At 46.1% G+C, this 14,220-nt stretch overlaps 2 protein-coding genes across 5 annotated transcripts in view; one reads left to right on the forward strand and one right to left on the reverse strand.

Moving 5' to 3' along the window:
- The window catches only part of LOC109285231 (butyrophilin subfamily 1 member A1-like), a 70,493-nt gene that overhangs the window by 21,231 nt on the left and 35,042 nt on the right, over positions 1-14,220 (reverse strand). Inside the window, exon 13 of one of the 3 annotated variants that reach the window (XM_059715038.1) lies at positions 8,025-10,477. The exons of 1 other annotated variant lie outside the window; for it this stretch is intronic. In XM_059715038.1, coding sequence (XP_059571021.1) covers positions 10,380-10,477 — 98 coding nt within the window. In that variant the 3' untranslated portion in view covers positions 8,025-10,379. Of the gene's footprint in view, positions 1-8,024; positions 10,478-11,635; positions 11,899-14,220 lie in introns of those variants that run through there. One more of the 3 variants, XM_059715040.1, reaches the window with a different exon arrangement.
- Positions 122-10,276, forward strand: LOC132244082 (butyrophilin subfamily 1 member A1-like). 2 transcript variants are annotated; one of them, XM_059715043.1, is made up of 7 exons: positions 122-224; positions 2,964-3,311; positions 4,650-4,931; positions 5,929-6,048; positions 6,661-6,681; positions 7,618-7,644; positions 9,260-10,276. In XM_059715043.1, exons 1-7 carry the CDS (start codon positions 122-124, stop codon positions 9,781-9,783), a joined length of 1,425 nt encoding a protein of 474 aa, XP_059571026.1. In that variant the 3' UTR covers positions 9,784-10,276. The 2 variants fall into 2 exon arrangements, with proteins under 2 accessions (XP_059571026.1, XP_059571027.1); XM_059715044.1 differs by having other exon boundaries at positions 5,944-6,048.

Raw genomic sequence — 14,220 nt, forward strand, 5'->3', positions numbered from 1 at the left:
TACACATAACCAGAATAAGCTAAATTCATTGTACTGGGACTGATCATTATCTTTTTCTCTGCTTTACCCACCAGGTTTATACTTTATCTCATGCTCCTTTTACTTCTGTATTTGACTCACTATGAAGAAGAAGGCCTCCTCATTTCAATGCTTCAGTGTGAGCATGTCTCTTCCTCGTGCGATCGTTTTCTTCATGACTTTTCATATCTGCAAGCCAACATCTGGTAGGATGAATCCCCTCATCAATTCATGTCCCTTTGCTTCCTCTAGGAATCATTTAGTTATTTGATATAGAGTTAGTATCATATTAAGGAATTTGTGAAAACTGAACAGAAACTGGCAAACACGCATGCAAACCTCTCTAGGCATATAGAAAATTCAGAGAGATATATAGGAGATTCGGGGCTCCTAAGGCAACTCTCGGAGACCATAAAAGCTAAAGAGGCGGTAGTCATGGGGGACCTAAACTACCCGGACATCTGCTGGGAGTCACAGACAGCAAAGTCCCACTGCTCACGCAGGTTTCTAACCTGTGTACCGGACCTCCACCTGACACAGGAGGTACACGGTCCCACTAGGGGGAATGCCATACTGGATCTGGTATTGGAAACGGGGGATGACATGGTAGGGGACCTCCAGATTGGTAGCCATCTGGGGGACAGTGATCACTGAATAATAGAATTCACCATAAGACGTCGAGTGGGTAAGGTAACTAGTAGGGTGAAAGTGCTAGACTTTAGGAAAGCTGATTTCAATGAACTCAGGCGATTAGTCAAGGACGCACTGCAGAGTAGGAGTTTTGAAGTGATGGGAGCCCAAGAAGGATGGCTGTGCCTAAAGGAAACGATCCTTCGGGTACAAAGCAAGACGATCCCTGAGCGAGGCAAAAAAGGGAAAGGGGCCAGGAGGCTTCCATGGCTGACCAGAGAAATCCAGGGCAGCCTAAGGGCCAAAAGGGGAGCACATAAAAAGTGGAAACAGGGTGAGATCACTAAAGATGAATATACCTCCTCTGCTCGTGCTTGTAGGGAGGCAGTTAGACGGGCCAAAGCTACCATGGAGCTGAGGATGGCAACCCAAGTAAAAGACAACAAGAAATTGTTTTTTAGATATATAGGGAGTAAAAGGAAGGCCCAGGGAGGAATAGGACCCCTGCTAAATGGGCAGAAACAATTTGTGATGGAAACGGGGGACAAGACTGAACTCCTCAATGAGTTCTTTGCCTTGGTGTTTCTAAGCGAGGGGCACGACAAGTCTCTCACTTGGGTTGTAGAGAGGCAGCAGCAAGGCGCCAGACTGCAGAGTCACTTGGAAGAACTGGATGCCTTTAAGTCGGCAGGCCCGGATGAGCTCCATCCGAGGGTGCTGAAGGCACTGGCCGACATCACTGCAGAGCCACTGGCGGGAATATTCGAACGCTCGTGGCGCACGGGCCAAGTCCCAGAGGAGTGGAAAAGGGTCAACGTGGTCCCCATTTTCAAAAAGGGGAGAAAGGAGGACCCGGGCAACTATAGGCCAGTCAGTCTCACCTCCATCCTTGGCAAAGTCTTTGAAAAAATTATCAAGGCTCACATTTGTGAGAGCCCGGCAGGACAAATTATGCTGAGGGGAAATCAGCACGGGTTTGTGGCAGGCAGATCGTGCCTGACCAATCTAGTCTCTTTTTATGACCAGGTTACGAAACGCCTGGACACAGGAGGAGGGGTGGATGTCGTATACTTAGACTTCAGGAAAGCCTTCTATACGGTATCCCACCCCATACTAGTGAACAAGTTAAGAGGCTGTGACTTGGATGACTACACAGTCCGGTGGGTGGCGAATTGGCTGGAGGGTCGCACCCAGAGAGTCGTGGTAGACGGGTCGGTTTCGACCTGGAAGGGTGTGGGCAGTGGGGTCCCACAGGGCTCGGTCCTTGGACCGATACTCTTTAATGTCTTCATCAGCGACTTGGACGAGGGAGTGAAATGTACTCTGTCCAAGTTTGCAGATGACACAAAGCTATGGGGAGAAGTGGACACGCCGGAGGGCAGGGAACAGCTGCAGGCAGACCTGGATAGGTTGCACAAGTGGGCAGAAAACAACAGAATGCAGTTCAACAAGGAGAAATGCAAAGTGCTGCACCTAGGGAGGAAAAATGTCCAGCACACCTACAGCCTAGAGAATGACCTGCTGGGAGGCACAGAGGTGGAAAGGGATCTTGGAGTCCTAGTGGACTCCAAGAAGAACATGAGTCGGCAGTGTGACGAAGCCATCAAAAAAGCCAATGGCACTTTATCGTGCATCAGCAGATGCATGACGAATAGGTCCAAGGAGGTGATACTTCCCCTCTATCGGGCACTGGTCAGACCATAGTTGGAGTACTGCATGCAATTCTGGGTGCCGCACTTCAAGAGGGATGCGGATAACCTGGAGAGGGTCCAGAGAAGGGCTACTCATATGGTTAAGGGCCTGCAGACCAAGCCCTACAAGGAGAGACTAGAGAAACTGGACCATTTCATCCTCCGCAAGAGAAGGTTGAGAGGCGACCTTGTGGCTGCCTATAAGTTCATCTCGGGGGCACAGAAGGGAATTTGTGAGTATTTATTCACCAAGGCGCCCCCGGGGGTTACAAGAAACAATTGCCACAAGCTAGCAGAGAGCAGATTTAGATTGCACATTAGGAAGAACTTCTTCACAGTTCGAGTGGCCAAGGTCTGGAACGGGCTCCCAAGGGAGGTGGTGCTCACCCCTACCCTGGGGGTCTTCAAGAGGAGGTTAGATGAGTATCTAGCTGGGGTCATCTAGACCCAGCACTCTTTCAACCTTATGCAGGGGGTCGGACTCGATGATCTATTGAGGTCCCTTCCGACCCTAACATCTATGAATCTATGAAAATGTTTTTTTTCCACCAAGCTTCCTGGTGATTCATGTGGAAAATCTCCTTTTCCTTCTCTCCTTGAGTTATCGCTTCATACTTTTCACAGCCCTATTTAAGGTCATTGGACCTGATCAGCCAGTTACTGCTATTGTGGGGCAGGAAACCGTGTTGCCTTGTCACTTGTCCCTCAACACGAGTGCGGAGAACATGGAAGTGAGGTGGTTTCAATATGAGCCTCAGACTTTTGTGCACCTCTACCACAATGGGAAAGATCAGTACGGACAGCAGATGCCAGAATATCGCGGAAGGACAGAGCTGCTGAAAGATGGCCTCATGGAGGGACATGTTTCCTTGAAGATTGTCAATACTAGACCATCGGATGAGGGGCCGTATCACTGTTCTGTTACAGATGGGATTTCTTATGCAGAAGCCATACTGGGACTGAGGGTAGCAGGTCAGTGTCTGTATCTGTGCCATTTTAGTATGACCTACAGATTTTTCTTTCATAATATGACAACTAAAAAGTGGCCACTTAGATGACAAGTAGAAAGACAATGTTACCCATGGGGTACTGGTCATTCAGCAGCCTTCCTGCACCTGGGGCCAATAAAAGAAGGATGCAGGTGGCCATGGGCACCTGTTGCGGAAGGAGACAGCTGGCTTTGGTCACCTCTAGCATAGGAGAGGCAGAGGAGAGGCAGGCCTAGGATCCATGTCTCTTTCTTTCCAGGCAAGTAACCTGACCTCTCAACTACTGGGTCCTAAACACAGGACAAGCCTCCTTCTTCTCTGTCAAAATCTGCCAGCCAGAGAATTTTGGGGGCTATAATTTTTTGAGTTATTTATATACATTGTATGCACACTCATTGCCATGTAGCGGCTTGGCCAGAATGCAGCCTACTGAGCATGTGGAGTTGCTATGTGGATGTTTCTGCATCCACACCACACCACTGCTAACACTTCAAATGAAGCACAAGTACCAGAAATGGCTCTTACAAGTCTAGAAAAGTCTTTTGGCCATGTACTGTATAGTGACATGGGATTTGACTCTAGGATTTTGCTGCTAGACATAATAAGAACTGTCTAAATGATGCAGACTCTCAAAAGGAGAGATTCTTCTACTCATTTTACGTTCAGATCCCAATCGAGGTGACTTTCCAGATCAGGCCCAAAACCAAGTTGACCATTTAGCTAGTATCATTAATGGATCATATTCCTAGGTGCCTGACTCTCCCTATCATGTGGGAAGGGAGCTGAAGCACCTAGCTTGGGCTCTGGGCTCCATGGGCATTTTTACATGTGTTCCACGAGGTGTGTGGGGGGGCACTTCAATTAGCAAGCTGCGCTAATTAAAAGCGCCCATGTGTCACATGTATCAGTGCCCCCCAAGCTGAAAAATGGCAGCAGTGTGCTTTGAACTAAAGTTCATCAAATGGGCTTTCTTTCAAAACACCTCACCACCATTTCTCAGGGTGCGGGATGCCGATTCATGTGACACTATAGTCCGATGAAGTGCATTAATGTCCGTGCACCTGCAGAGTTGATTAATTGAGTCTGCTCTAACACACTGGATTTCCAGCTCATCAGAGCCAGCTCCCTGCACATCGATAGGAGCCCCATGAGGTGACAGGGGGAATAGCAGTTAGATACCGAAATACCAATGCTTTTCGGTGCATAGCTTCACAATTGACAGTAGTCGATCCTCTTGAGTGCAAAGACTGTCAACCCTATGCCTTACAATTTACAAAACTGAATCACAACTTTTACAGAAATGCCCCTAATTTTCCTCTAGGCATAGGCTCTGCTCCTCAAATTACTTTTGAGAATTACCAGGATGGAGGGATACGAATGGTTTGTCGATCAGCAGGGTGGTTCCCTGAGCCCAGAGTGCTGTGGAGAGACCAAAGAGGACAGAATTTAACAGCACTTTCTGGAACCAGATCCAAGAGGGAGGACGGCCTGTTTGAAATAGAAATCTCTATCATTATATATGAACATTCGCACCAGAACTTGTCCTGTTGGATCAGAAATAACTTACTCAATCAAGTGAAGGAATCGGCAGTTTTTATATCAGGTTGGTTGCCATCCATAGCCCCAAATCACCCCCTTCAGAAGCAAGTGAAGTATTAACAGAAGTTATAGGGGGAAGATGGGTGGCTAATCCATATTTGGGCTAATTTGATTACCTTGATTATAGTCTGGCTTTTTTGAATAATAATGAACAAATTGATTGCTAGTGTAACTCTGAAATCATTTCAGTCACATAGTCTGATAATTTTAATTATTTAGTCCTTCAAAAAGCACTGCATCAGACAATTCCTGTTGTTTCACTGATAAATTCATATTAAAACTGTAAGTAGGCATGTCTACATGAGGTGAAAATGCGCAGTAGATTAATTCTACTGCACATAACACATCCTGGTAAAACCCATGCTTATGTGCAGATGAATTAGTCTACTGCACATTAGCATCACTAAAAGACTGTGTTCACTAGCATGGTTACTACACATGGAGTTAGTACCTGGTATTTCAGGGCACTTTTACATGTGCTCCAGGGGTTATTCCAGGGCAGTGCTTCAAAGTGCCACTGAGTCTCTTGTGCCAGCACACTCATACTTGAAAAGAGTAGTAGGGCTGCTTGAACTAACGCTAAGTTGATTTAATTCAAGTGCCCCCACCAACATTTTTAAGTGCAGGGATGCTGATACACACGACGCAGGAGGCTGCTGGAGTGTGGCAATCACCAGGCTCCAGCAGACTCAATTAATCTAGTCTGCTTTGACACACAGGATCCCAGCACGTTGAAGAAGCCTCCACATTTGTGATTAGGCACCCACAGATACTAAATGTAATGCGCAGTAATTTCAGCGCATTCATGAATGTGCAGACGTGCTCAGTTAGAGGTATGTTTGGGATCAGTTTCTGGTTTTTGAGGAGAGCTGAAGAGATTCTGCTCTCATTCTGCCCTCAGGTAAAACCACATGGAAAATAGTTGGAGAATAGTTATATGTTTCTGTGAAATGAATACATTTGTTTTTTATCACCAGTTGCAGACTAATGGAAGTCCCAAGCATTTTGTTTTTCAGATCCCTTTTTCCCAAAGGTGAATCCCTGGATGGTGGCACTGTGTGTGATGCTAGTGGTTTTATTCGGCTTCATTCTCTTGACTGTATATCTCCTCAAGATAAAGCGTAAGTTTTCTAAGGGTGGTTATGCTCTATTAAGTAAGGGAGCTTTCTTTTAATACTTTAATCTAGCTTATATGGGAAATAATACCCATTAAGAAATGGTGAAACCAGCTTTACCATGTGCACAATACAAACCTTTCAGAGCCTTGTTGCTACCCTTGTTGCTAGCACATGCTGCAGCATCTCTATCCATGTGAAAGGGAAAACCTTTGTCCAGTGAAATAAAATGAGTTATGCTTTCCTGTGGTCCTATGAGAAGTATCAGTGTATCAAAAAAATAGAAGTGCAGTCATCAGGATCTAGACTGTGCAGATTTTCATATAGGGGATGTGCAGGGTTTCAATGTTCATATCAGGGTCGGTGTAATGACCAGGTTACCTCCGGCCCAGCACACATGGTCATGAAGAACTTTGTGATGCTCTGAAGCCAGCCCATATCCTTGAAAAGGAATCCTGCCCTAGGACCTCATAGCTCACTGTGGCTAGCTGGGATACCTGGTCTTTGTAGACCCGACTTCGTAGTCTTTGAATAGATTTTCTCTTGAGAGGGCTGGTGTTAAGTCCACCCACTGAGAGACTCAATCTGTGTTTTTCTTTCTGACTGTGTCTTATTTAGGTGACCTTCAACAGAAACTTGGTGAGTTTTTCTCTTTCCCTAATGCAATATTTCCATGTTCTCAAATCTCTCCATGTCCTGTTGTTATTCTGCCCCTCGGCTTACTGTCTGCTCCTTATGGGTAAATGCTAAATAGTGATGACACTTACGGACTTCATAGAGTACCTAGTTCTGTCTCTTCTTTGGGTAAAACCTCCCCTGGAATAAGACACAGTCTTGTTCCTTGTTTATTTTTGAGGAGGAGGCGTCAGCACTCTGAGTTCAGGTCCTGCTGTACTGGAAAGACTTTCTGGGCAGAAAGGTTTTAAAGACCTCTCTAGGGATGACCAAGGCTCTAAGTTCATTTCTAAACTTTGTTGTAGAGCAAGATCACCTCAGCCACATTGCCTCTGCCCACAGCTATCGTGAATTTGTTCCTGGGATTGGTCCTCACCAGCTGTTGAGGTCCGTCACAACTGAAATATGGCCCTTAATGTAGTTGGTGTTTGATTAAGGCCTAAATCCTAAACTGCCATTGGAAGCCAACTGTGAATTGGAATCGGGACATGAGCATGTCTTATGTGCTCATAATAGCCTCAGCAATGAAAAGAGAGTGGCGACGGCATTGTGTATGACTCAAGAGAGTTCATTGTCGGCTCTGATATAGTGGATTAAATCAACGCAACTGGGAGGTGACCAAAGAAGGAATTCCTCAGGCAGTTTCTCATCTAGGAGGATGAGGTAAAATGCTGCTTGGTCACTGAAACTTGGTGGGAGGTCAAACAGGACATTGTGGCTTAGCACCACTTTGATATATGGTGTCTGGATAGAAGCAGTGGTAGAAAGGGAGAATGGCTTGGTTTGGTCTTTAAGAGTTTTCACATTGTTATTCAGCATTACTTCAGTCTTCATGCAAAAGTCCTTTTGCTGCAACCTTTGCTAGCAGGAGTTTTCATTCCTATTTCCATTTGCTTTCAGAGTGGAGAAGAATCATGAGCCATCCAGGTACTGAAAGATCATCATGGATCAATGTCTTCTTTTTACAGTGATACTCTAGGACTAACTAACAGTTTGGGACATGAGAATATTTTTACCAAGCTATAAGGAGTCAAAACCGTTTGTGCCCAGACTGAGTATTTTGGGGTCTCTCACTGTCCCCATCCCACTGAGGTCCATACGATTCTCAAAGTGGTGGTAAATGTGGAGAACCTGGGAAGGGGAAGTACCAGAGGGGTGGGAAAGAGCCTAGTGAAGGACTAGGTAGCTCAGTTATAGTTTTCAAATGCTTGAATTGGCAGCTGTGGTTGCCAGTTTTTCCCCTCCAATTGTCATTAACACGAGTGCCCTACTTTTATCTTACTGGATACAAAAGGAACTGACTCAAATGAAGCTTATATTTTTTTAAAAACTATAGAAAAATACTCTTAGAGAATATTTTTGACAACTTGCAATGGTAAGTTAAAATTTCTGGTTTTACCATGGCTGCACAGAAACCATGGCTGCAGAGAAATCAAAGCTTTAAAAGTTAGAAAGAACAACAACTGAACAAAATACAGATCACCAGCTGAAAGTCCTGGCCTGGAGAAAATCGGGTGGGCAGATGGAGGAACTGGAAGGCACTAGAGTAGTGAGGGTGGGTCAGTGGAGAACACAGTTATGTGAGTTCCCATGTTCATACTCATATATACAGGGCCAATTTTCTCTAATCTTCCTCTTTCTGGAGCCGATTCCCTGCCCTCCTGTCATCATTCAGGGCTCTGAAATCTTCTTCCACCCACAGTCATCAACACTACCTGCTGGGAGTAGATTTGGGAAAGTCTCTGCTCCTCCATTCAACCACCATGACCATGATCTTTCTCCTATGTCATTGACTTGAGGCATCAATATTTCCTCTGTTTTTACTACAATTGACTTCTTAATATGGTCAATCCTTAACCCTTTTCCCCAATGCGCACACACATCACACCACACCCATACTCTATTCCTCTTCACCACATGCACACACATACTCCTCCCCTGCCATTTGGGTATATATTTTGGGAGACTCAATGGGAGACTCTTCCTTTCTGTTACCCACTCAGGACTTGAGAAAAAGGACCCATTCATGAGCAGTACAAAAGCTAAAAGCAAACATATCTTGCGTCCTGGTGGTATATGTTGTCTCTGCCCTGGCCTGCACAGCTGGGGATGTCTCTGAGGGAGACCGAGTCCTGGGCTGGGGCAAGTGGAGCAGGGTGAGATTTTAAAATGAGCACTAGATACTGTAAGGGACAGTGAGCTGTGTGCATGCTTGCAACATAATATACTGCTGGGACTCCCTGTGCCACCGGGGCCTCTAACCCCCACCTCCTGTGACAGACAGGTGGAGGAGGGAAACAATACTGAGTCCCAGCCTGGACCCAGCCAAGTGTTTCTCTCTATCACTAACCCATCGCTGCAACCTGTCCTGCCCTATGCTAAGGCCCCAAAACTCCCTCCATTCAGGGCTGTGTAAATCTGGAGGGCAGGAAACTCTCTAATTCACCCTCACATTGGGGCTGGTTCTGTCACTGACATGATCAAACTCTCCCCCAGGACACAGCTCTGCCCCAATGCCCTGATTCTCTCTTCTCCTGTGCAGAGAAAGTGATTCTGGATCCAGACACGGCTCATCCCTACATCATCTTGTCTGAGGATGGGAAACTCATAGGAAGAGGACCCAGATGGCAGAATAGGCCTGACAACCCTAAGAGATTTACTACAATTCCCTGTGTGCTGGGCTCTGAGGGATTCACTTCAGGGAGGCATTGCTGGGAGGTGGAGGTGGGGGACGTGGGAGATCTGTGGGCTCTCGGGGTCTCTAGAGAATCGGTGAAGAGGAAGGAAGGGATTGGCCGTGATGCTGACGATGGGATCTGGGCTGTGGAGCAGTACTTGCGTAAGTGCCGGGCTATGACCACCTCGAAGTGGGTCCCCTTGGGCCAGGTCCCCAAGAGGATCTGGGTCATCCTAGACTGTGATGAGGCATGGGTAGCGTTTGTCAATGGTGATACGGATACCCTGATGTACACCTTTTCACAAGCCTCATTTGCTGGGGAGAAAATCTACCCTTGGTTCTGGCTGGAGTATATTACTGAGGAACCCCAACTCCGACTCTGCCATTGAGACACAAGAAAAGTTTGGCAGAGAGGACCTTTAAATACCCACTTTATCCTCAGATTATTCAGTGTAATCTCTATGTCCCCGGAGGGGCAGGGTTGGGTTGTTAGACTGTCGCACTAGAGAGAGCAGGAAGTGGTTGAAACAGAAAGCCTAATCTCTTAGCCTATCTTTCAGATCCTTTATGGACTGTATGATCAGAAACTGCTAAATGGGAACCAATGGAGGGTGGGATGTTGGGTATTGAAGAGAAATGACCCCAAACTAGGAAACTTTGGGATTTGTAAATGCCACTGAAACTGGAAATGACCTGCATTGCACTGTTGCTTTCTTTAAAGCTTTAGCTAATTTCAAGTGGAGACATTGCAAGGATTTATATAATTGATTTGGATAAACTTTTGTTCTTTCCTCTTTTTTCCTTGATATTGTTTAATCTTTCCCCAGTGATTGGATATCGTCACAATTACAGAATATAAAGCTATTTTTGCTGAATGAAAAATGTGTTTCCTCTTGGTTTGTGTTTTCCCCAGCTCTGTTTTGATATTTGGTCCCTTGATGAGAATTTGTTATCAGAAGCAGGTAAGCTGAAAGAATTAGGCTCCTCACTGACCATATCCCTGTTCCTGAGTGGAGGGTCTTGTTCTCAAGATCAGCACATTCAGGATCAGGAAGGCCTTTTTCCTCAGGTCAGGTAGAAGGGCTGTCAGAAAGAAAGTTGGCAGGGCATAATCATGGGATCTTGCACTTGCTGATAATTAAAATCCTAGTACTCATATATAGAAAAACCAGGAAAATGTGCAGCTAGTATCCTGCCTGCAGTCCTTACAGAGGCTCCTAATGCCACTGTCATGTGTGTTCGAAGGAAAGCCCATGAGGAAGCTGCTTCCTGGCAATAGGACAGTGATGCTTCACCTGAAGTTCGTCCAGTGGAGAGTGACTCTGGGCAGCTTGAGGCCTCTTCTGGTCAAGGAAAGGGACTAGAGCCTGTTCAAGCAGGGGAAAAGGGCCCGTGCTTTTCTGGCTGTCCCTGAACTCTGCAGAAATAATTCTCCCTCATGTAATTTTAGATTAAAGATGGTCAAAGCATTTGCATTTTCACAGCTTCTTCTAAGAAAGAGAATTTTTGTGGGGGAAAAAAAAAGCTTCCATGTTGTCAACCAATTGTAAGTGAAACACTTCAGTGACAACAGTTAGAGATAGAGACTCCAACTTAGTGGGGCTGGGAGGGAAACCTGCTCTGTGCCAATGAGGCCAATTTTTCCATTGAGAACCTTGCTATAGGCAGCTGTGGAAAAAGACTAAAAATTAGATGGAGAAATTACTGAGGATTATGGAATTTTGATAGAACTTTCTTTGAATTTTCCTGGATGTTTGAAGAGCAAGTCATAATTTTAAAAACTACATTCCACAGTTTGGTGTTGCTCTATTATTCCTAGAGAAAATCACCCTCCCTAGTGCACCCAGGCAGTCAACCAACAGAGTGCTAGGTGATGCTCACTTGCAGCAGAATTACACATTTATGGGGTACCTCTCCAATAATGTATTTAATCACACAATGAGTAAAAGGGAGACACCTCCTTTCCAATTAAAGCTGAGAGCATAAAAATGGCTTCATTTATAGCAGCTTCCATTCTGTTAACAATCTTGCTCATCTTTCTTTCATCCCAAGTGGTCATTGCTCAGACTCTCTGAGCCCCTTTCCATCTGTCACCCACTACCAAATCCCACCTCTGCAGTCAGAATAAATGCATGGCCTAGCTATCACCCTCCAAATGGGAAGGGTGAACAGCAAGGAAAAGCAGAAAGAGCAAGAAAACGTGAAGGCACAAGGAACACTAAGGTATGGACAGACCAGCACTGTGAGTGGAGAGGAGGCTTTATTGGCAGTAATGGACACTGTATCTGTGGTGGGATTTTGCAAGTAAGAACTTTTCCAGCCGGTGGTGAACTACAGCACAAAAGCTCTTATGCGTCTTATGTTCAGCAGATCCCTGGGTGTCCTTGACCTGTTGAAGCATTTGTTTAAACATGTAAACATTTCTATATGTCAATCTGACAGTTGCCAGAGAAGAGAGCACAGAAGCCCTGGGCTGGGCTGGGCTGGGCTTCAACCTTTGGACCCTGCAGTAATACATAAATGAACTTCATAAATCAAACAGTTACTAGTGACTCAGCTGTTTGGTGAAGTTACTCCAGTTTGACAATGAAATGAAATGTGCTTTGTATTTAACCAGTCTCCTCTCCAACAGCAAGGAGAACAGACTTCTCAGCATTGCTCTTGCCTCCATCTGAAATGGAGCATGTGCAAAACAGTCTGCAATCACCAGTGCTGCCAGTACAGCCAGTCTGTGATGGCTTCTTTGAAGGATTCTTATCTCCCAATCCTAAAGGAGATGCCCTCAGGGACTGCCATTCAAACTTTGCTACAGGTATCCTCACTTGCTACCTCTATGAAGGCAGCAAGAAGGAGAAAGAGGTATGTTTCAGGTCAGCATGAAAAAAGTTAAGAACTACTTTTCAGTAGAAGAGTGGAAGGAAAACTGTCATCCAGCTCCTGGGCTTTGGCCCTAATTTGGCTTGGACAGTGGCCACACCTACAACTGGGGGCAGTGCGTGGGATGGGCTGATCCTCATGCTCATATGCAGACACCTCAAAGGTTCATCATAAGGCTACTCTGCTCTTCTGCTCAATGTCAAGCCAATTGCGAAATTAGGGATCAAGATTTTTCACTTATATCAGACTGGCAGCGACAGCACGAGGTATGTTCCTCGTCCTTGGATCCTCTGAGCATATATTCAATAACTTCTCTCTCCTTGCAGTCTCAGTGCATGCATGTCCCCTTCTTTTACCTGTGCCATTTTCTGGGGTGTTGATCTTTAGTCAGGTTGTTGTACTTGTTCTATATGAAAGTTTGCAGTGGGTCATTGTTAGGAAATATTTGGGAAAGGGGTGCCTGGAAATGCAGAGGACTGAACTGGATGGCCTTAGAGGTCCTTCCAGACCTCTGTTCCTAGGCAGGGCTACCCAGAGTGGGGTGAAATTGGTACAATATGCCCCTGGCCCCTGCATAGTAAGGGCCCCGCAGCGTAGAGGGCACGCTGCCTCTGAACCCCTTACTATCTGTCACCAAATCCCCACTCTGCAGCCAGAATGGATGCATGGGCTAGCTATCAACCTCAGTGTGGGAATAGTGAGGAAAACAGAAAGAGCAAGAAAATGTGAAGGCACAACAAACACTAAGGAATAGGCAGCCCAGCACTGCGAGTGGAGAGGAGGCTTTATTGGCAGTAATGGACATTGTATCCGTGGTGGGATTTGGCAAGCAAGAACTTTTCCAGCCAGTGGTGAACTACAGCAGAAAAGCTCTTATGAGTCTTATGTTGAGCAGAGCCCTGGGTGTCCTTGAGTCCTTGACCTGTTGAAGCATTTGTGTCAGTCTGACACTTGCCTGAGAGGAGAGCACAGAAGAACTGGGCTGGGCTGGGCTGTCTGGATAGAGGCAAACCTGACTCAGGCAGGAGATCGGACTAGATGACCTCAGGCGGTCCCTCCCAGCTGTACTCCAGCACAATGAAGTACAATTGCAACATCTAAAGGAGATGTCCTCAGGGACTGTCTCTCATACTTTGCTATAGGTAGCCTCACTTTCTACCTCTAGGTAGGCAGCAAGAAGAAGGAGGTCTGTTTCATGTCAGTGTGAAAAGAGTTAAGAGCAACTTTTCAATAGAAGAGTGGACTAAACTGGATGGCCTTTGAGGCCCTTCTAGACCTCTGTTCCTAGGTGCCTCTACTTGCATTTTATTGGAAGTGTGGCTGTTTCTTTAAGAGCGGACTCTATTCCCACTAGATTGGATTTGAAATTATTCCAACTTCCTGTATGCAAATTCCCTCACTTTCCAGCCAGGGAACACTGCAAGAGGAAATCTCATATATCAGTTTGGAAGGAAAAAAAGGACTGTTTAATCCTGGAAGGAATGGCTGAGGATAAACCCTGCATCCAGTTTATAATGGCAGTTAGCTGTGAAACAATATTTGACACCGTGAACAGGGTGCCAGCCAGGCCGGAGCATGGGGCAGTCAGATCCCAGCTGCTCCTCCAGGGGCGCGGTGCAGGGGAGCAAGCAGGGGAATGCACTCCCCCCAGCGGCCCTTCTTGTCCCCCGGCCCCTCACCTGCAAACTTTCTGGGGTTGGGCAGGGTGAGGGTACGCATGCACACTCAGCCCCCTGCAAATAAATTTTTCTCCCTCCGCCTATGCTTAAAGACTTGACATGACTTTAATGGATGAAGTCTGTATGGATTTAATGACATGAAAGGACAGTGTCCCAGCGAGTCCTTCCACATGTTGCCCCATTTGTTTCCAGCATCACTCTGGTCTTCCCTGGCTTTTGCTTGAGCCAGATGCTCCTCATCCAGGAATCCTTTACAGCTGCATTTGCTCA

Source organism: Alligator mississippiensis, chromosome 11 (assembly GCF_030867095.1).
Source record: "Alligator mississippiensis isolate rAllMis1 chromosome 11, rAllMis1, whole genome shotgun sequence".
NCBI lineage: Eukaryota > Metazoa > Chordata > Crocodylia > Alligatoridae > Alligator > Alligator mississippiensis.